Source organism: Megascapheus bottae, chromosome 14 (assembly GCF_031878675.1).
Source record: "Megascapheus bottae isolate mThoBot1 chromosome 14, mThoBot2.hap1, whole genome shotgun sequence".
In the NCBI taxonomy this organism is placed as follows: domain Eukaryota; kingdom Metazoa; phylum Chordata; class Mammalia; order Rodentia; family Geomyidae; genus Megascapheus; species Megascapheus bottae.
The window spans coordinates 24,873,337-24,896,381 of NC_143522.1; the positions used below are offsets into that span (position 1 = coordinate 24,873,337).

Genomic DNA, 23,045 nt, shown 5'->3' on the forward strand with positions numbered 1-23,045 from the left:
ATCTGAGTCTTAAGGTCATCCTTCCTTCGTTAGACATTTAGTGAGCATGCACCACACCCAAGCCCTGCCCTAGGGATTGCAAATCCACAAGACAAAGCTTGCTCCATCCTCAGACCTCACCATCAGTGGAGTAAGAAAACACCAGTCAGCAGATAAGCAGCAGGATTAGTGTGTGGACTGAAGGTCTGGGCAGGGAGAAGGTTCTAGGTCACAAGGGGAAGCTAGTGCACAGTAAAGGAGGCTTCTAGAAGGAGGTAGCCTGAATCGGCTACCAAAGCTGGAGGAAATCAAGGGGACTGAGGATATTATTAACAGGTATAACACCACAGATGAAGTTGGGGGTCAGGACAGGCCCCTGTGTGATGCAGGGAGGCTACAGTAGGAAGTGTGACAGTCAGTGTAGCAAGCTAAAGCAAAGGTAGGTAGGAGCTGCAAATCACAGGTGACGGGCATGCGACTTAATGGACAAGGGAAAGATACTACCTGCACTGGCACACTTGCGCTTCCCTGCTCTGAATGACAGCTAGTCTGCTTATACCATAGATGTGGCTTGCATAGTGGCTGGTTCTGGTACAATGGTGACCTGAGAGGTAACCTGGAGAACCTGGCTTCACCTCAGGGCTCAGAGCTGACTGCATCACTGTCTGCTTTGAGGGTGGCTGACCAGGTGTGAAGGATGGTAGTACTGTAGAAGGTGACAGAGGTGAGGGCGGGGACCTCAGGGACCACAGGAACTGAATTTTGCCTGTGAGCACTCTCATGCCCGTGGGGGCTATGGTCCTCAGGGCCTCCAGGTGACTCTTGATTTAGGCCTCTGTGCCAGGAGCCCAGACATACTGTGGGTGCCTCTGACCCACTCAACTGTGAGACAAGGACCAGCGATTTAAGAAGCCACGCATAAGCTGTCCTCGCTCTGTAGCAACAGGGAGTTAAGACAGAAAGGCAAGGGTTATGCAAGCTGTGGGAAAGAGAAACAGCAGCCAGAAGGGAACAAATGACCAGGTGTAACATCCCAGCCAGGGCCAATGGGGCTGGATGAAGCGTGCCATAGTTGGCAGAATGAACAGTTTTCCTCCAGCCACTCTGAGCTAGCTGGTGACCACATTATCTCATGGGGCCTAACAGCCATGTACAATGTTCAAGCCAGGGGTGGAAGAGTCAGGCACCAGCCCAGATGGAGACAGACGTGCCTGAGTCGAGAGCAGCGGCTGGAAATGTGGATTAGCTTGGTGGCAGCTGTTCCCATGGATCACAGCACCCACCCCCGACCCCAGGCAGCCTCACCACCCCCACAGCTTCAGTCCTCCACTGCTTTTGTTTCCAAGACGTTCATAAAATAATGTTAAGAGTGCTCTTTCTGGCAGTATAAATACTAAAAGAAGAAGAGAAACTGGCCCCAGCATGGAGATGATGCTTGCACTGGTCAAACCCCATTTATTCTTGGGGGCAGGGGTCTAAAGTTTGTTTTTATTTGGATTATCTTGTTGCAGGAATAGAAGTGACAACTTTCCAGTTCTTGTTAGAGTTTAGCCATATATCTTCATCTTGCTTAACTTTTTGTTGTTGTTGTTGTTGTTAGTTAAGAAATCTTTATTGGGCTCTAGTGGCTCCCATCTGTAATCCTAGCTCATCAGGAGGCTGAGATTTGAGGATTAAGGTTCAAAGCCAGCCTGGGCAAGAAGGTCTGTGAGACTCTTATTTAAAATGAATTAGCAAAACAAGCTGGAAGTAGAGTGGTGGCCCAAGTGGTAGAGCTCTTGCCTTGATCTCAGGGATGGCACCCAGGCTTTAAGGTCAAGTCCTAGTGCCAGCACCCAAAAAGTAAAAAAAAAAAAAAAAAGAAAATATTATTTATTGATGATGATTTTTTTAAAAACAACAACAAAAAACAATGGGACAATTTCCTTCATATACAAAGGGTTCTATTCAATTAAGAAGAACAACAACAATCCAATAGAGATGGGAAAGTATCATGAAAAGATTCATTCACAGGAGAAATGCAGGTATCCAGTAAACACACAGAGAAATGCTCGGTTTTCTGTCATGACAGATTAAGATGAGGTGGACGCTACTCCCTCAGGCAGAGGGGCATGACTAAAGTAAAACTGTTCAAACTCCTTGAAGGATACTCAAGCAATATCTGCCAGGGTGAGGATGATTTAGAGTTTTTGACAGAGAAATTCATTTTAAAGAAACCTAACTCAGTTTGTTAAAACAACAACTAATCCAAACAAACCTGGAATGACCCCATAAACCCAAATAGTCAAGGAAGTTGTGATTTACACATACACTGGAATATTATGTTGCTATCAAAAAGGCAAGTCTAATCTCCCTCATCTTTATTGGCTGATGAAGTTCAAAGCAAAGACATTTATGTGTGTGTGTGTACACACACACACACACACACACACGAGTCACAAGCTGTACCAGAATACTCTGAATATGACCCTGCCTCTATTTATTTAAAAGTACACATCAAGTATAAAAAGACTCTAGGCCAGACTCCAAACTGCAAACAGCTGTCTGTGAAGATCTGAGTCACTGGAAATGAAGGTCCGGAAGGTTAAGAGAAGATTCAAGAGGAGATGTGTTCCTCTCTGGGTACAGAACCCTTGGGGTCCCAAGGCTCTGACTTCTGAGGTCGTGGAGGTGGAGCACGTCTTTCACCAGAAACCCCACAGAAAGAGAGAGGACGGACTCCAGGTGATTAAATGGAAAAGGCCAACTACTATTACATTCCATCAATTCTAAGGCATGATTTAAAAACAATTTATGACCTGTGAAATTAATACATGTCTCATAACTGCTGGCATGTTGCAAGTTACTCACCATTTCCCATCTCTTACTAGAATATAACGTTATCAGTATGTCTTATAAGTGGTGGTGAAATGCTACACACACACACACACACACACACACACACACACACACACACACACACACACACACACCCTGGGACTGAAGATTCACACAGTTCAATAAAGGTTCTGAGAAGGGTCAGAAGCATAGTCTAGTGGTAGACCGATCACCTAACATGCACACTGCCCTGGGGTCAATCCCTTGGTACCATATACCCAGAAAAGACCAGAAGTGGTGTTGTGGCTCAAGTGGCAGAGTGCTAGCCTTGAGCAAAAAGTATCCAAGGACAGTGTCCAGGCCCTGAATCCAAGCCCCAGAATTGGCAAAAAAAAAAAAAAAAAAAAAAAAAAAAAGTTCTGAGAAGTTCTGCAGCAAAAGCAGCCCATAATCTAACACATTTCCAATGCAGCTGACACGTTCCTCCTTATTTCTGTCTTTCCTTTATCGGTGTACATATGCTGGGGCCCCACGCAGTGCCCTGAGGATGGCTGTGGTTCTGGTCTCTGGAGTGCAGCCAAGTGGAGAGGAATGAGCTCAGGACACCACATGATCATGGTCAGCCAGTCCACAGCCACGCGTGGCGACGAGAACCACTCTGCCCACTGCAGCAGCAGGGCGAGGGCAGGACAGGAAATGGGGGACAGCACAGGTTCTTCTCAGAAGGAGCTTGCCAATGATGAGGGACAAAAAAGAAATGTGCCCTGGACAACCACGTAACTGCTGTTGGGCAGCAGAGGGCGTACTGTTGGCACTGCTGACCCCCACTGCGAGAGGCCTGGGGCAGAATGAGGCAAGAGGAGGGGCAGGCAGGGAGGTACTCAGTGCCATCTGTGCTCAGTGCATTCTGGCCTCCACTAGGGCAAGTAGAGTGAGGGTGACGGGCCCCATCTCAGCAGAGGAGAATTCCCTGATTGAGTGGCACCCCACGTGTCCCCTGGTTCTAGGTACGGAAGTGTGGCCTTTGACCCACATGACACAGGAGTCAGCAGAGGGCAGGGGAAGTTTAGAGCAGTGGCTGCCTGGCATACACGGGGCAGGCTTCAGCTCCGAAACCTCAGGGAGCTGCTGTGTCCTCGTGGAACAGGGGCTGCTGGATGAGGGGAACAGGGGGGAGCTGCTGCCAGCACTGGCCAGGACCAGTGCTCAGCTCCCAGGCGGATGAGGACACACAGAGAGGTTCACAGAGCCCCAGGCCATCGCCTAGTACAGCGGCACATCAGCTTGGCCTGTAGCTGGTGAACAGTTGGGGGGTGGGGTTCATGCGGAGCTTGCTATACAGACCCAAATCTGGTGCTTCAATGTGGGGCCTCTGCTCCGGGGGAAAGCAGGAGCTCCCACACTTCCCACTTCACTGGTCTGTTTGTGCTACTACCGCGAACGGCCACATGCTCTGGGCCTGGGCCGTTGTCTTCCTCACAGCCTGGATGGATGAGCCCGAGGGTCCTTCTACCTTATCTGAGCAGACCACAAGCGAGGGTAACTGAGCTTACTCTTGAGGGGTAGGGGCTTGCTCAGGTGGGTCTCCCCCCATCCCGCCTCATGCTGCTGTCAAGACAGGGCTGTGCTCCAGTGAGGGATCCCATGGGGAAAATACCTGGTGGCCATCTGAAGTACAGCAGCTAGTGGCCAACAGGGACCTCGCTGGCCAGTGCCCCTTACTAGACAGAGGGCATCTCACAGACCAAGGCCCAGGCTGAGGACCAGAGCTCTGTCCCAGGAGCCCTGGGCAGTCCCCACAGCATCAGTGTCCTTCAGCCTGCAGGAGGACAAGAGGCATTGTGCTACGGGTGAAGAAGCACTGGGCTCTGGAATCTGGCTAACAGTGACCCAAACAGCGGAGGTCCATCCCAGACCTGCCAGCAGCTCTGAAACCAGAGCCACTCAGATCAATGCACCTCAGTGTCCTAAGGCCAGCATGGCACCATGGCTTCCCTGTAGTGGCATAGTGCAAAGCGTCCACTACTGAGTGGTGACCTGAGAGCGGGCAAAGCCCTCCGGCCTGGGGGAAAGGGTGGTCAGAGGCCTGAGCTTGGTCCATAGCCCTGAGCGCAGCAGAAGTAACAACAGAGTCCCCCCCACCCAGGGGCTCTTCAGGCAATCTTTTCTCCTGGGCTTTAAGGAATGTTCTTTTCTCTTCCCTTGCTGTCTAGATTACTCAATTTCAAGCCAGCTTCCAAATCACCTCTAAGATGAACCCTGATTAAATTCCCATAAAACCGCAGGCAGAGAAACTTGATCTTTGCTGTGCGCCCTCCTCCCCCAGGGGGCCTGGCATCTGGGACAGGCCATCTGTCACCCTAGAGTTTGTGTGTGGGAGGTTCTGGGAGAGGCAAACAGTTTGCAGAGCCATAAAGGAGCCATGGAGCTGTTGTTCTTGCCTGAGACCCTTCACATCTGTTTTCCCTGGGCCTAACACACCAATGCCCACTGCTCCTTCTCCCGTGGTGAGAAGTCCAGGCGCCTTCTCTCACGCCCCAGCCATCCTCAAATTACTTGGTGTGGTTGAGACAAGCCATGCTCGTGTTCTGGCCCTGGGCCTGTGAGCCGGTGAGAACTCACCTAAAAATGCACACGAGGCAAATCATGCTGTGTCACCACAGCCTCTGTCACCCCCAGTGCCTATAACAGGCACCATCCAGACTATGGGAGCTTCGACCCAGTGTCTTCACTTGAGGGGTGTGGGTGCAGGCCAGTCTACAAGTGCCTGCCTTCCAGAAGGGGGAAGAAGCCATGGTCTGGGTGTGGCTGGGGTGCTCAGAAGTCTCCTGTGTGGAAGGGCTGCTGCTGAGCTCACAGGCTGAGGCTGCACCCCAACCTGCTAGAGGAGCAATGGCCTCTCCAAACTCCAGTCACTGTGAAGAGGCTGGGCCCCAAAGCAGAAGCCCACTTTGCATGGTGCTTCAACACACCCTCGATGCTCCCCACGTTCGTCTTACCCCTTGAACAAACAAACAAGCGCACAAAACTAGAACTGTCCTTTTCTTCTTTGGGGGCCTCTACCCCAGAGTCATGCCTACAGCCCTCTTTTGCACTGGTTATTTAGAAACAGGGTCTTGCTTTTCACCTGGTCCCAAGTCTAGACCCTGAACTTAGTTTACATTTTCTACTGTAGCTGAGATGACAGGCACTTACCACCTCATTTGGCTTCAGTCTTGAAATATTTTTTGTCCAGGATGGCCTGGAGCTGAGATCCTCCTAATCTCAGCCTCCACGTTACCAGGATGACAGAAATGCACAATCATGCCCAACTACTGGTTGAGAGGGGTCTCATGAAATTCCTACCCAGCCAGACTGGCCTCACGCCACAATTCCCCCAATCTCAGCTTCCTGAGTAGCTAGTATTATATGCGTGAACTAGGCTCTCACTGGAGTCCTTTTTCTTTGGTGATAAATGCCCAGATTCCAGGTAGGCACTCACATGCAGCTCAGCCTGTGGCTACTTCCAGCCAATGACAGGGGAACAGCATGATGTTGTAACTTCCAAACCCTTCCTTAAAGGGTAACTAGAGCTGTTCCTCCTCCTGTTCCTGTTCTTCCTCCTGTTCCTGTTCCTCCTCCTCCTCCTCTGGCTTTTCTTTTATCATTCTTCAATTGTATTAAAAAAAAAAAAAAAAAAGGAGTTGCGCTGGGTACAGTGGCTCATGCCTGTAATCCTAGCTACTCAGCTGGGTATAGTGGCTCACATCTGTAATCCTACTCAGGAGGCTGAGATCTGAAGATAGCGGTTCAAATCCAGCCAGGGCACTAAAAAGTCATTACTCTTATCAACAATTAACAACCAGAAAACAGGAAGTGGAACTGTAGCTCAAGGGACAGGGTGGTAGCCTTGAGCTGAAGAGCTCAGGGACAGCACCCAGGCCCAGGGTTCAAGCCCCACAACTGACAAAAAAAAAAAAAGTTGCCATTTAACAAAACAGTTTACGAATACAGTACAGATCTTGTTCCCTTTCACTTGCCCTCTACCCCAACACCTAGATCTTGGATGTGATAGTTGGATGTTCAGCCACCACTGTAGACCAGAAGGCCATCCTAGCAGAGAACAATGTGTTGGAAGCTGGCTGGGTCCCTGTTGCTGCATCCCAGAATGGAGCAGCCTTCCTCTGAGTCTTTACATCAGAGAGAACCATCCTAGCTCAGTGAAGCCATTTTTAAAGGTCTCTGCTGTCCCAGCAGCTTGTATCCTGACTGAGGCTGGCTGGTGTGAGGCAGAGTGTGGGTCCTGCTTTCCCTCCCTGTCCAGGTACAGGAGTCCAGCTCTGGGAATGTGAGACTGCAGCACACTGACCACACACAGGCTGCTAAGTGCTCAATACATGAAACTAGGGCTGATCAGGAGGGGACAGTCCTCCATAGGAATGCTCTGGGAGAGGACAAATGGTTGCACGCGCATGGACAGCCAGGAGTTCTGGTCATCTGGGTCATGCAGGAGCCACGCCTTGCCTCCTCACAGCAGTGGCCCTGCAGCCTAGGTCTCTGACACGGGGAGGATACCTCAGCCAGGGGGCTGGCAGCTGGGAAATGCCCAGCAAGCTTGCCACCCCTTTTGTCAAACAAAAGCTGTGTCACTTGCATTGCTATAATCATCCAAGGGTAATTATGGCCATTTACAGACAGATGCCTGAAAGGGTTATGTGTCCCCAAAGCAACAGGGAGCAGGCAGGGCATGGAAACCCAGGACCCACCTTCCAGGAGGGTCTCTGCATCTGCAGAGTGATGGGAGCAGGAGACTGGCCAGTGGTGCAGGTGCAGAATCATCCCCTGGGGTGGCGGGGGGGGGGGGCAGAAAAAAGGCTCAGGAAGTCCCAGCCTCGGGTTGCCCCCCTGTAAGGATACAAGCTGGCTTGGCATTCACTGTAAGGAAAACCCAGAGTGCAGCATTCACAGCCCCCATCCAACAGTTCTTGCTGGCCCAGAGCCAAGCTTGCCTAGGATTTGGACAAGAGGTTCCCATTGGCCACGAGGGGCCCAGGCCTTCTCTGGGGTCTGCTCTCTCTTCCGGTGCATAGCTCCTGGCAGATGGTATCTAGGACCCACCTGAACGGCCTCGGTCTCACACTGTGAATCCCACACAAATGGCCACACAGATTCCCCTGTGGGATTTCTCATGCGGCCCTGTCTGCAGACCCTTCATCCTCATCCGCCAAGACCAGGTCACCAGGGACGGTCCCACCACTCCAAGAGCACCTGGAGGAGGCTCCTAGCAGCGCCCTCCCAGCTCCTTGCTGCTGCAGCTGCAAGTCCACTGGGTTCCAGTCAGCTGATCTTCATCTCCCCATACCCCAGGACAGGGCCTATGTCCCCATCTTTAATTGTATGGAAACTAGAATCCCACCCCTGAATGTCAGGAAGGCCCAGCCTGGCCCTAATGACTAGCATGAGTGGAAGGCTTCAGGGAGGAGGCTACTGCTAGCCCATCAGCCATGCTGTGCACTGGGGCTCTTGCTTGGTGTCTACAGTAGAAGAACCATGAACTCATTAGGCATATGGCAGGACAGACACGCATGCTTCGCATATCCTTCTTGTCAGAACCATCTGCCTGTATTGATAGTTTTGTGTTCTCTGTAAGGACGTCATAAATATTCAAATAGACCCTAGCAGAAAAGGGTTCCCTACCTCCTGTAAGCAGTCAGGGGAGAGATGGCCATTTAGTGGGACCTGTTGGGAAGGGACTCAGGTCCACAGATGAAGAAAGCCAGACTCTCTTATGAGAGACTTGGTAAAGGCCCAGAGACCAACCCCTGCGCCTGAGGGAGGCAGGCTGGCCTGGGACTCGGACACTCTTCATGCAGGCATGGAGGCCAAAGTGGCTCCCTCTGGGATGTGTCCCTGAGCCTCTTTTTCTGAGTCTCCACCACTTCACTGGGACCTATCTTCCTGCAGCAGTCTGATAACCCCCAAATTGGACTGTGGTAGCCCCTGTTCAAACACTTGATCTGGCTTCTCACCACCCCGGAGCCAGGCAGATGGGTGAGAGTTCTCAGCTACTCGCCTCCTGATCTACTGCCTGAAAGGCCATCTCCTGTGCGTACCACAGAACTGTCTCATCTCCAGGCTCCTGCCCTTGCTCTCACTGCACATGTTCACCCAGGCCCACCCTCCACTTCCAGCCCTTGTTTCTGCCTCAGAAAAGCTGACAAGGGCATTAAGACCTGATATATGTGTCCAGGACCTGCCACAGTAACAGGAACAGCACTTATGCCATGACCCATTGGGATATGGGACATTGTGTCAAGTCTCTACAGGCATTCCACCAGGTATCCTAACCTTGGATCTATCCTAACCCAGGAGGGGCCCATGTGTTACATGGGGTGTGTGCTGCTTTTCTGGTCCCATCTTCCACCAGGTAAGCAGCCCAGGTCAAGCAACTTAATAAGGACCACATGGCCAGCTACAGACTAGACCCAGACCCAGACTAAGTCTTTCTTCTTTCAAAGCCTGTGTTTTTAGTTGACCAAATGAAAATAGTGCCAGGTGCTGTGGGCTCCAAGAAGGCTGAGATCTGAGGACTACAGTGTTTAGGAACCCCAGGCAGGAAAATCTATGAAGCTCCTATCTCCAATTAACCAGCCAGAAGTGGCTCAAGTAAGAGAGTGCCAGCTTCAGTGAAAAAGCTAAGGTACAACGCCAAATCTCTGAGCTCAAGTTCCAGTAATGACATGTACATGTACGTATGTACGTACGTGTACACACACACACACACACACACACACACACACACACACACACACACACACACACACACACACCCCTTCACTTTATAAAGGGAGACTGTCTTGGGCATTTTGTTATAAAAACAAAAAGCTGATGAACACCACCTCAGTGAGTCATATGTACCCACCAAAGAATACAAAAAGAGAGAACATAAGAAAGGTTTAACTCAAACATGGCACATGGTACCTGCCCAATAATGATGCTCCTATGTTTCCATTTCCAGAGCTGTCTCTGGCCCTGTGAGCCAAACTGAGCCCCCCTGGTCCCATTAGCATGGGAAATGACTGACAAGGCGGTTTCAAGGCAGCTGAGACCACCACACAAGCAGTACGGAGGGGTCTCTCCTGATCCTAGGACAAATCCTCATATAGCCACAGCCTCAGGGCCAAGGACTTTTGCTTAAAATTTAACGAGAAGGCAAGTAGGAGGTCACTATTGGCATGGATCATCCCACAAGTCCCTCTTGCAGAACTGCACACCTTGAAAAGAGCTTCTCTGAGGCTGCCCTGCTCCTCAGTGAGACCAAGTTGGGGAGACAAGTCCCGACACAAGAGGCCATGGACAAGAGAAGCTCATAGCTAAGAGGGAGGCCCCACCTGGAGAGCAGCACATAGCCCATGGGGCCAGCAGCCACATGGCTTAGCTCTGTATGTTTGATTAAAGGCCCTAATTTCTGTTTTGTCTCCTTCACCCAGTTACATAAGTCTCTGGCCTGCCTGCTGCTGCTGCAGGCAGTTCTGTACACACTCCATTCCTAACCACTGTTACTGGGGAAACTTCTCGGCCCTCCACAGATTCAGCACAGCCAAACAAAACTCTCTTGCAGGGATCAAAGCCACTCTCCCAAAGCTTTAATTTCCTAACATATTGGTCACAGAGAAGGAAAAGGACCTTCCCAGAATGGCTGTCCCAACTGAATTCATCTACTTCCTGTGTCAAATAAAGAACTTAGAAGGACATAGACCTAGGCTTGCCTCAGGCAGTGACTACCTGTGACCAGGTGCCCAATCATATGTATCTATACCTTTCATGTAGGCTTCTATCTTCCGGATGAGCTCGTAGGACTTAGAGCGGTCGAGAAGAGTCCTGATGGCAGGGAGGGGGTCCAGGATGATGGTCTCGGGGTGGGCATCAATATACTCCTGCAAGGAAAGCCCACTCCTGATTAGAGAGAGGAAACTGGTGGACAAAACAAAGGAGATGACAAGATTTCATCCCGCAAGTCCCTCTTTTACCCCTCTCCCATCACACAACTTTGGCTAGACCAATCAGAGTGCTGAGTCAGGAAAACTTGTGTGATTCTGAGCCCATCCAATCAGAGGCAGGTTCAGAGCTCCTGCTGGAAATGCTGGGACTTGGACATTCTCAGCCTCTCAGAGGAAAAGGAGGAAAGCATTGAGAATGAACAGCCGTGAGCAGTGGCCATGGGGACTAAAAAACAAGCTGCTTGCTTAAGGTCTGAGCTCAGAGAACAGAATCCATAATGGAGGAGCAACCAGGTGCTGGTCAGGTCCTCTAACCCTGGCTGAAGCCTCTCCAGAAACCTATCTGTTACACAGGGTGACTCCATTCCATGAAAGTGCGGGCCCAGCTGGGCATTGGTGGCTCTGGAATCCTAACTACTCAAGAGGCTGAGAACTGATAATCAGGTTTCAAAGCCAACCCCTGCAGGAAAGTCTATGAGACATTTATTTCCAATAGACCACCAAAAAAAACAGAAATGGTGCTGTGGCACAAACTGCTAACACTCTAGCCTTGATCAAAAAGAGCTCAAGGACCATGCCCAAGCCCAGAGTTCAAGTTCAGTGACTAAAAAAAGAGTACAACCTCTTATATAAGAACACATAGTAGCACACGGTCATAAATACAATGTGGTTGGCTAAAGTATAGCATATACAGGAGTGAAACTGCAGGGAGCAAACCTTTCAAATAATTAGCAATAGTGTAACAGGATGAGGAGCAGGAGGTTTCAATGAGATTACCGGAGGGGGCAGTAGGAGAGTGGTGGAGGAAAGAAAGGGGGACCGGGGACAAATACAACCAGAACACTCAGTGTACACATGTGACAGAGGAAGTGGGAAATGTGAAATGAGTCTGGGTGAGGGAGCAGACAGGACCGGGGAGAGTAATGGAAGGGTTGGCTCTGAACTCAAAGCTCTGTGTGACCCCCTTGTACAATCTTTTGAAGTTCTGGAAATTTTTAATTAAAAAAGGCCTATTTGTTTCTTAGAAATCACTTTAAGAGCAGTTGAGGCAAAGCTGTCTCCTCTTGAATTATCCACCAGAGATCTCATCGTGGCTCCTTTTGGGCCTTCCTCTTTGAAAGTTTATTGGCTCCTTCTGTCTCTAGGTGGTAGCAAGGCACCATCTGGAAATTTCTACTCTGCCCTGCCCCTGTTCACACCCTTAGAATCCCTATCCCCACTCCCAGTGGTCTGGTCCCCTCTGTACAGCTGTGCTACAGACCTAACTACAGAACACTAGCTCCACCTCTGTGGAGACCCAGCCATCCACAGGTCAACGTGCCCCAACAGGCTGCTAGTACAGACTGGGCCAGGCAACCGAGGCAGGAACACAACTGCCTGCCAGACACAGGATGGGGCAGGGTTACAGCCAAGGGGCTTCAGAAGGCCTTACCCTGAGAGCCCTTGGGCCACCCACAGGACTGCTAGTACCCCGCCCCTTGTGTAAGGGCACGCTCATGCAGCTATCCCTCCTGGCACCATTCCTTGATCAGAGTGGACCCAAGGTAAACCAAGTCTCTGCTTCCACAGAGCTCCTCATTCACAAGCCTTTCCCCCTGCCACTCCCACATCTGTATGATCCACCATCCCACCCTTCTAGTGCTACCCACTGAAAGCTCCAGCCTCTACCTGGTCTAGTGGGGAGATATCACCTCCTGGTGTTACCTCTGGGCAGGCTGCCGGGTTCCTTGGGGTCTCTGAGGAATTATTTCAAAGAAGCCCAAAGGTCCTTGTGAGGATGGCCCTAAGTACACTGGCTCTGTAGATGCTGTGAAGCAGTTTTATGGAGGTCTTCCAGTGCATGGGGCTGTGTGTGTTGGATGGGTGCGAGGATGAACAGAATGAGACCATCAATTTCTGGAGGCACTGCGGGTGACACAAAGCTACCTGCACTCCTGCCCCTGTCAGAGACGCTTGCTGTGCTGGGATGGATGTCCTATTCTCACCCAGCAAAGTGGGGGAAGCTGCTCAAAACATGGACACATACCACCCTGCAAAGAACCCCCTCCCCAGGCCTAAGGAGTGGCAGCCAGCTGCTGAGAAACAACGCTAGCACTGGTCCTGTGTTCACACTCCAGGGCCATCTAGAGGGAGAACCCTCAAACTCATGAGGAAAAGAAGTCACATGAAATCAAAGGAGGAAGTCTGACAGGCTGGTGCCAACAAGGTTTAGACAGGGATGAAAGTGTGGTTCTTAATAGAAGGACCAGTAATCAGCCACATGCTCTCCTGGGACAGGGACAGAGGGGCCAAAGGGTTTTCCACCCTGCTATCCATAGTGCATTTTCCACAGGCCTGCATTGGAAATGAGAAGCACATGTCCACTCAGCAGAGCATAGGTCCCAGCAGTACAGGGGAGCCTGGATTTACTGGGAATGTACAAAACTGGCCAGGAGTAGGGAGAAAGAACTAGGAGAGACCAGCCAGGTGCCCACCCACTCCAAGTACAAGCTCTTCAAGCCTGTGAATGCTGCAGGATAGGGAGCGACAAGATTCACTTACTGCAAATCCAAACCAAAGAACATGAGTGGCATGGTTCACTCTGAGCCTACACACAGCGAGTGAGATGTAAGGGTTTTCTTTCATCCAGCAGAAAAGCCCTACAGAGCTCAAATCCTGCCTCTGCCACACCCTCCATGTCATGGCGAAGTTCCATCTACAACTCTGCAGGGAGAGCTACATTCTGAATACTGCAACCACAGGGGCTGCTGCGGGCATCCAGGAGATGAAGGTGCGAAAGGAGCTGATAGAAACAAAAGAATTCTCCTGATTTTGCAACACGAGACTCAGGACCAAACCTGACTAAGATCTCAGCTCGTGGTGCCCCTCATGCTCTTCCTGCCCCATCATGCCCTGCTCTGGAAGAAGAATCCACGTTGACAGCAGGAGAGGTCTGCCTGCTCCTAACAGGAGCCAAGAGAGGTGCTTGTCTGTGGTACATGGCCTCTGAATTCTCAGGGAGAATTCAGGTCTGTGCCATTTCCTTCAAACATGGCAAGGACCCCTTTTTAGAATGTGGCAATTCCTCCTCCTGAGGAAGCCTTTCTTAGTCCTGCGGCCTGGGCTGAGGTCAGCAGGCTCTGTGACCGGGATGTGATGGTCAACATGATGTCACTATGAAGTGAAGCTCCAGGAAAAGAGAACACACTAAGTTTGCCACCTTTGCTTACAGAGATGCAAGTAGCCGGAACTGGCAAAAATGGAAGTGAAGGGTCCCTTGGCATAGCCCATGTCAGGAAAGTACTGGTAGCTAGGAGGAGGTGACAATGTGACATGGCAGAGCAGAGACTTCAGCTCCATTCATTTCTCCTTTCACCCCAAGATTCATTCTTGTTCACCATGGACTACCTCCAGCCAGAACAGAGTTATCTGAGTCCATTTTCAACTTGGTCAAGATGAACAACCACAGGCACCTCTTGGTAAAGTATACTGATGGCAGAACCAACTGCAGTTCAGAGAACCAGCTGGAAGGGAGACAAATATGGCACAGCACAGAGTAAAGGGTGCAAGAGGTTCCTCGAGGCAAGAGGGCTGGCACCATGCTGGGCACATAGGTGGGCCAATGTGAAAGGCTGCTGAGGGAGGAGGTCCTCAGAGGGGCCAAGGACAGTCATGACTCCAAAGGTATCCTGTGGCTCTGCAGAAAGAGGAACCTATACCAGGAGGCCAGGGTTTGAGTGAGGTTGTGAGCTACTGTGAACACTGCCTGCTGGGAGATGGCTCCTGGACCCTCTCAGCAGACCACTGGAGCTGACATCACCCAAGGCCGAGGGCCATACAACGGCCAGGAAGATCCTTCCCAGCACCGCCCCCTCCCCAAGCCCACAGCCTTCAGAGCACCACAGAGAAGGCTGGGCTGATCTCCAACATACGCCAAGGACAGGAGCACTAAACCTAGCCATATTCAGGGTGTCATCCATAGCAACTACCACCGAAGTATGCAGTGTGCGATCTGTGTAACAGTCCCTGGCAGGCAGCCCATCCTGCTTTCCAATCATTGGCAGACCATGACTTTTAGACCAGCCATGCCCGGCCTGACCAAATCCCAACACAAGATCCCCGAGGCACTGGCGAGTTGAGACAAAGGCTGAGCTAAGAAACAGGATGAAGTCCTGTAACTGCCAAGGTCTTTATGTGAACTATGTGAACTCATTTAAGTGACTTGTATCTCATAAGGTGTGGAATAATTCACAACACCTCTTGCAGTTTAGGGGCTCTGACTGAAAAGTGACCAGCAAAACAAAGGAGACTTGGGTCTCTAGTGAGCCAGGCCTATGGAGTGAGACAGGAGTCCTGGCCAGCTGCCATGCAGCATACAGCTTGCGACTGAACATCCCATCGCCTGTGGGCCAGAGAAACTTGTGCCAGATAGCAAGGGTGGAAGGCAGATAGGACAAGGACAGACCCAGCCACTATCCCAGGCAGGATCACCCCATCTGGCCCACGCTGCCCTTCCCTGCCCACTCTGGTCAGCCCAGGTATGCTAAGGGTGCTTCCTCACTGACCACTTCCTGCCTGCCTTTTTTCTCAAAGGAACCAGACTTCCCTTTACCAGATGCCTTGGTCTTAACCAGCCCTCATTTGTATTCTGGAGAGCTTGCTCTGTCTGAACACTAAGCCCGGGGCTTCTAGAAGCACAGGAGATCAGCCTCTAGGAAGTGGTGGGGGGGGGGAGGAAAGAGAGAAGAGAGAGAAAGGGAAAGGGAGAGAGACAGAGACAGAGAGAACAACTGAATACATATATGTGATTGAGTATGTATCTGTGAATGTGCACACAGGTACACATAGTTAAGCATATTATGTGTGTGAATGTGCCTATGCGTCTGTACATATGGACACGTTTATGCATGAGTATGTTTCAGTCTGTGTAACTTATGCGTGCACGTACATGTGAATGAATGTATGAGTGTGTGCACGTGTAGATACACGAGTATGAACATGTATGTCCCTTGTGCCTATGTGAATGAGATGTGTCAGCATGAGCATGTCACACATGTGTGTGACTGCATGTGTATGACTATGTTGTGTGCATGCATGTGTGACCAAGTATATTTGTCAGTACAATCATGAAAGTGACTGCACATGTACCTGTGTTGTGCAGGTATGAAGGTACATATGGAATGTATGTGTGTGGGTATATGATTGTGTCAGTGTGCATATGTGTTGTATAGGGCTGCCTGTGTATTCATGTGTGTGCAAGAATGTGTATGAATCAGTGTGTATGGACATACATGTGTGTATGAGTGTACATATCTACATTTGTATGTCATTGTGCACATATAATAGTATGTGTGTCAATATGTATGTTACGTGTTGGGTGAGTGTTCATGTATCTCTGTGCAGGCATGAAAGTACATGTGAATGCTTGTGAGTAGGTACATGTATGAATGACTGCGTGTATCCACATGTATGATGTTACATGTCTATGCATACGCATGAGTATTAGTGTGCCATGCGATAGTATGTGTGTTGATGTGTACGTTATGTGTCGGGTGACTGTTCACGTATCTCTGTGTGCAGGGCATGCGAGTACATGTGAGTGCTTTTGAGTAGGTACATGTGTAAATGGTGGTATGTGTCCATATGTGCGGCCACATACACGATGCTACGTGTCTATGCATGCACATGTGAGTATGCATGTCAGTATGTACATGCATGTGAGAGTGTGTGGAAGGGGGTTACCTCACTTCACTAAGAGGGCTGGGGAATGGGGAGGTTCCTGAGAATAGGCGCAGAACCAAAAGCAGGGCTCATGAACACAGGCCCGGAAGAGAAGGGTATTCGAGGAAGAGGAGGCAGCCCAAACAGATCTGGGGTGAGGGAGCCCAGTACCCCAAGGATGCCAGGAGCTTGAGGTGGCCATAAGTCTCCAAGAAAATGGGTAAGGACAAAGGTCGGAGACAAGCTTGCTTCTAAGCAACAGGGCCCTTGGCCAGGGAGTGGTAAGGGTAGATTTGAGTTATGTAGTGAGCAGTCCAGCAGTTTGCAGAACCATGGATGGAGCTAGGAACCGGATGTGCAGGACACAGTGTTGGCCTTGGGAGCACATGCTGGACCTGACTGCTCAGGGAGGCCTGACAGGATGGCATCCACCCTTTGCACAACACCATGTCTGTGATGTGCCAGAGCTGTCCAAAAGAAAATGACAATATGATCTGCTCTAGATTGATGTGCTTCTTGGCCTGTTACATAATGCCAGGAGCTCCTGCTAGGCTGCTGAGACCCTGCAGCACAAGGAGCACCGGGGAGATAGGCCAAGGGTGAGCATATAAGCCCTAGCCAGGGGCAAGACAGGCCACCTGAGGCTGGCCTTGAGGGGCCTTGAGCATCTAGAAGCAAAACCCAGCAAACAGGAAGAGACTGCTCCACTCTGGAACCTCTAACACCCAGTAGCTTCAGGCCAAAGTGACACTGGTTGGAAGTGTGGAGAAATGGATCAATGTGGTCAAAAACATGACCCTAAGCACCGTATATGGGAGGCAACTAGTTCAGCCCCACATGTGCTCCGTTGTAAGCATGTCTGCATCAGTACAAAGGGTCTGTGACATTCAGTACACAGAAGCCCCTGAAAAGGCTTGTGGCCTCTGAAGGCCACTCCCTAAAAGGAACAGGGTTCTTGGGGCAGAGGAGGCTGGTGTTGCAGAGAGCCGTGGAGGGGGTGGAAGCCACATATATGATATGTTGGGATCCTGGAGGAGATATAGCTTGGTAAAACCCACAGTTCCAGGCCAGATGAGAGACAGAGGAAACAGTGGAGCCTACAGGAAGGGCCAAGACATTTCTGTGGAGGGGGAAACAAGCCAGCAGCAATTCGACCCCCTCTGGTAAGCAGATCTGGAGTAACTGAGGGGCCAGAGCGAGTCAGCATCAGGTCTCAGCCTTGTACACAACCCACACCATGAATGAAGTGCTGGACACCCTGTTCCAGTGTTGTTCTATACATATACCACCCAGGATACAGGCACTCACATCCATCCACATGGCACAGCACCCATGTGGCTGCAGCCTCAGGGTCACACACCCCATTCAGCCACCTGTGAGCAGAGAGAGTCATGGTTCTGGGAGACACTGCCATTCCTGACCCAGCTGAAAATGGAGGTAAATACTCAGAGGAAAAGCGGAAGCCACACTATTATCTTGAGTCAGAAGATTACACCCCTCATACAAGGTACCAATGAAAATGATACCTCCCTTTTCTTCTCAGTTTCAACATCAAATCTGGAAGTTTCCTCTTGCCTCAGCAGAAGGCAGACAAGTCTACCTGGTTTGCGTGGGCTGGCCAACTGATGGGTGTCACTGTCCTGTGTCCCACAGTCTTAGATCTTCTACCCAACTGAGGGAGACAGAAGCCACACAGGGATGCAATGAGGTTACAAATGGCATCTAAAGAGAAATGCCATTAAACACCCTGAGTGCACTGGACAGGCCTGAGAGACACAGTCACAATGTCAATAGTGCTGTGGCTGAGAAAACTTAAATTTATGATGATGCCCACGAAGTTCTTACCACAACGTTGGGAAATGCTTGATTCACTTATTTTGGTTTTGGTTGATACAGGGTCTCCCTGGCTTTGAATCTGTGATCCTCCCTGTCCCAGCCTCCCATGTGCTGGGATTATGCTTCTAGAACTCACCATGCCCCCAAACCTCGAGTGGTCATACTAACTATACCCACACACACATCAAAGGGCAAGACCAGAGTGTGGGCTCAGGGATCGGGCTTTGGGGTATCTCTCTGGTCACTTGTCCCACCTGACACCTGTATCAGCTTTGCTCTTAGGCAGGTGGCAAGTCTGCCTGGGGCCTGTGCTTCCCTTCTACCAGTGGAAGTGCCAGCCACCAGGTACTGAAAGGAACCCTCCCATGCAGAAAGCTGTGCCTGGCCCCGCCTGCCTGGCCACTCTCACACAATGGGCTTATTGTGTAGCTGGCTTTCTCCACCCTGCAGGGAGTGACCTGTGACCCAGAGCCGTGATCATCCAGGCTGACCTCAACATCACCCAGGAGAGAGTCTGCTCCTCTGGGGCAGGCATGTGACAGCTTTTCATTCTTGGTATCTGCCAGCTAACATTTCATCATCACATGGCACCAGTTGTGCCAAGGTCATCCCAGTAACAAGCCAGGTGACCCTGGCACACTGACCTACACACCAACATGGGCTGGTGGAGGGAGTTATGGTCCATCAGCTGCTTGGTTAAGCCCCTTTGGGGAAACATCTGAAAAGAATGTAAGCTACAATGCTGGCCTCATCTTCTAATATCCCTGTCTGGAGAGGAAGATGAGAAGGGCCCCAGACAGTGAGCCGCTTGGTTCTGGCCTGGCCTGGCCTGGCCTGGCCTGGCCAAAGATGGTTTCTGCTGGAGCTCCAGGACTCCACCAGCCCACAGGCAAAATGCCAGAAGCCCACTGAGACCTTACTGTGTTTTTCCACTTCTTAGGGGTTTAGATCTCAGCTTCCTGGTGGGTTCAAAGGCCTGGAACAGTGAAATCTTTGTTTCTCCTTCCTCTGCATCTCCAACCCCACACACAGCCTGTACTTTTAGATGCTCAGTGAACACTGAAGACACTGAGGGTTCACTGAACCCAATGGAGCAATTATGTCTGCGCCTGGAGCACTGGGACACAAGGGACCTGGCTGGGAAGTGACCGCCAGGCTCAGCCAGGCTGGAGTGGGCTCTTGCTCTTTCATGCCATCTAGGACATGGGCTGGCTGGTGAGGGGTGGAGGTGGGGACAGTGGCCAAGTCCCTCTGACCCCTGTTGCTCTGCCTCTTAGGTTAAGTAAGACCATATTTTTACAGTCCTCTCGCAAGCAAGCCTCCCACTTGGGGATGGGTTCACATTCACTGCCTCATTGACTCCAATTATAACGGAGAGAGCTCGTCAGCTGGGGTCGGAGAGGAGGCTGGGAGGAGACAGAGCTGGTGCCCCAGTGACATCAGTGGTGGAGAGCTCCCAAGTGCCAGACCTATGTCAGGTGGTCTTACAGGCACTACCACAGCCAGGCACCAACAGTGAGGATGGCCAAGTGAGGATGTGCACAAGCACACACACTTACCTGTGCCAGGCGCAGTACTCAGGGCCGCATATACACTAATTTGTTTAAAGCTCACAGTAACCCTACAGCATTTTTCAACTGTCCCGAGAAGACAACAGTGCTCCGCTCTCTGATGGCAAGAAGATCTTATTTGCCTGTTGTCAACGGGGCCAGGAAGGGGGCGGCCAGTGCAATGTAGGAGCCTATGAGATTGTGGGGAAGAATGAAAGCAGGTATGAAGTTCCCATCTTTCCCATCCCTCTGCCAAGTTGATCTGAGGCTGTGAAGCTCAGTCAACAGCAAAGCCTGGCTCCCCCTGACCAGTTATGGGCCAGGCCCCTGCTGGTCAGCCTGCCATCTCCATCTCCCCCTTCCTCCACAGACAGCTGGCATCCTCCCCCTGAGCACGGCTTCCATTCACCCCTAGTCCTCTGGCTGGGGCTACTGCAGAGTGACTACTGCTTCTTCCAGGTACAGCCAGCTGAGGCGTCACAGGATGCCTGGGCCTTCATCTTACAAGTCCAAGGCCCAGGGACTAAGGTCCTTGCCAGTGCAGAGTTCATCTCACCCTGGCCTCCCTCTTCTGAGCAGGGCCTCTCTCTGCCTACACGCAGCTACCAGCCAACCTGGCCCTGAACTCTCTTCAGAAAAAAGTCCAAGCTCCATAGCCTCTCTACCCCAGCCTGCCCTCTCCCCCTCCCATACTTCTACTGACAAACACACAGGCATTTTCCCTAGGTGCCACGCATGGAGGGCAGCAGTGGCATGCCGGGTGCTGGGAACAGATGTGGTCCCTGTCCCAATAAGGGATTGAGAAAGAACGATGAACTTTTAAATGGTGGGAAGGAGAGGAGCTAAGGTGAGGCTGACAAGCCAAGCTGGGTCTAATGCTTCAGGAGAGGTTGGAGGAACTACTGTAGAAAGGCAAAGGGGCAGAAAAAGGTCAGGCTTGAGCAGCTGCTGTGGGAGGGATGGGAGGGATGGGGGGGTGGAGGGATAGGCTGAGGAGAGAGAGAGGCAGTGACCAGGACACTTGGGGCTCATGAACCGTGTTAACATTCTGGTTTTCAGCATCGCCAGGATGTGCTTCCCCTACCCATTACCCTGGGGCCATAAGCAGGTCCCAGTGTACTGCAGCCTCCCCTCTTGGCTGGGAGCTTGGGGACTGTGCTTGGTAAATACTCCGAGACTGCAAAGGACGTTGTCCCAGTGGAGCTCTATCCACACACACTGGGACTAGGCATGCTGGGGACAAGTGACATTCTTGAGGCTGATTCAGAGGGGTGGAGGTGCAGCCTCTTCCTTTAAGCTCATTCTGGGAAAGGTGTGCATTATCCAATGGTTCACAATCCCCAAAGCCCTCCCATGGCATTCTGGGCTCAGAGGGGAAGCAGAAGAGGTGAGAAACCTCTCACCTTGCAGCCACACTCAACAGGTGGCCAGGAGCCACCGGGAGAAGGCTTCAGCTACTCCACAGAGAAAGAGGCCAGGAGCTGGGGTCCCTGTGCACAGGTGACTGCCCAGCCTACACAAGGGCAGGGTCCCAGGGACCTTTACCCAGGTCCATACACTGATAACCAAATCTCAGGCAGAGCCACAGTGGCACCAGGCGTTGGCTCCACATGACCCTTGGAGCAGAAAAACAACTGAATCATCCCAATGATCCTCAGCCCAGCCACCGTGAAGCTAATCCACAACAACAACAAAACGCTCAAGAGTGGTTTCTAGGGCGATGGGCTTCCAGGACCAGCAATGTACACCAGGTACACACTCTCCAACCCGACCACCTGGAGACTGGGAGAGTGAGGCTGCGGCTCAGATTTCCTTCCCACTCCTGGGGACCAGACATTTATGGAAGCATCCCACAGAGGAGGAGGAAGAGGATGTTAGAACCTTCCTCATCTTTCTCCAAACATGGTCTCAAACTCTTCTCCAGAAACTTAAGTCTGACTTCGGACGAGCCCTTCTGAGGCAGCCTTGCCTGCCTCACAGGTCACGGCAAATGTGGGATGGGACCCCCTGTAAGGAAAGCCCTAGGCTCTGCTTCCTGACTCTGTAATGAATGTGCCCCTGACCCCTGTCCTTCTTGGTTCCCAAACCAGGCCAGTGCCCCTTGTGAATATCCTGTGAGTAAAAATTAAAACAAGAATATGATACCAAAGAGCATGTGACAGTCTAGCTGCAGGACCCCTACCTGTGGCAGAGGGGTGCTCCTGTGACCTCCCCTGGCCAACCCTGCCCTGTGTGATCCTTCCAGGGACTCTGAGAAGCATAGCCCCGTACTCAGCTCCCCAAAGATTTGTTCTCTTCACAAAGGAGGAAACTTCCTGGGCTTATCAGATATCCGGCTTGCTTCCAAAACACACTATAATGAGAATTTACCCCAGAAGTACCCATGGAAAATTATTTTGGGGTCAATGCCCTTGGCCAATGGCCAGCTGGGGGGGGGTGTGTGCCCTGGATGGGTCCCAGCCAAGACCCTCTCTGGTGGCTGGAAGTAGCAAGCTACACATGCGTCCTCAGGTCCCCTTGGGAGTGAGGCACGGCTAGGCAATGCGCCTTCTTGCATTGTAGCAGCTCTCCTCACTGTTCTGAGGCTGCCTGCCCTAGGCAGAGGGCTCCGTGCAGGTCTGGATGACAGTGGGGGCTGGGGCCAGCTGGAGGCCATGCCTTTACAGAAAGCTGGTCCTCACAGGAGCAACCAGATAGCCACATGGAAGCAGCAGGACAGCAAGCACTCAGCATTTCATGCATCCAGGTATTTATTCCTCGGCAGTCACACACCCCAGGAATGAGGTGCTTCCTGCACCCATGTTAATGTTGAGGATACTGCTACCCAGGGGGGGTCACATGGCTCAGAGGCTGAGCCTGGATTGGCTTCCCAAGCACTATGACTTCCATCTCATCCACTTCTGGAGAAGCAGGTGGGGAAAGCAAGGTGCAGCTGACCACCTCGTAACTCTGGGGAGCTGAGCAAGCTCCCACCCTCCCTGCCCCTGTTTCCTCACCTGGGTGGGAAACGAGCAAGTCACTTCATGCATATAACACGTGTGAGTATTTGATGTCAGAGGCTGGCACACAGTAGATGCTTTGTGGATGCCTCCTGCATAGCAGGACCCACACTTATTACATGGCGCCCAGCCTTCCCAGTGCTTCTGGATCTTGCAGGATCCAGACCCAAAGGTCTACACAGCTG

General features: G+C 51.4%; 1 protein-coding gene across 4 annotated transcripts in view; it reads right to left on the reverse strand.

Annotated features, from left to right (window-relative positions):
• The window catches only part of Itpk1 (inositol-tetrakisphosphate 1-kinase), a 165,751-nt gene that overhangs the window by 24,466 nt on the left and 118,240 nt on the right, over positions 1–23,045 (reverse strand). For all 4 annotated transcript variants that reach the window (XM_090344733.1, XM_090344734.1, XM_090344732.1 and 1 more), the window contains one exon: positions 10,595–10,712. In XM_090344733.1, coding sequence (XP_090200859.1) covers positions 10,595–10,601 — 7 coding nt within the window. In that variant the 5' untranslated portion in view covers positions 10,602–10,712. The remainder of the gene's footprint in view (positions 1–10,594; positions 10,713–23,045) is intronic.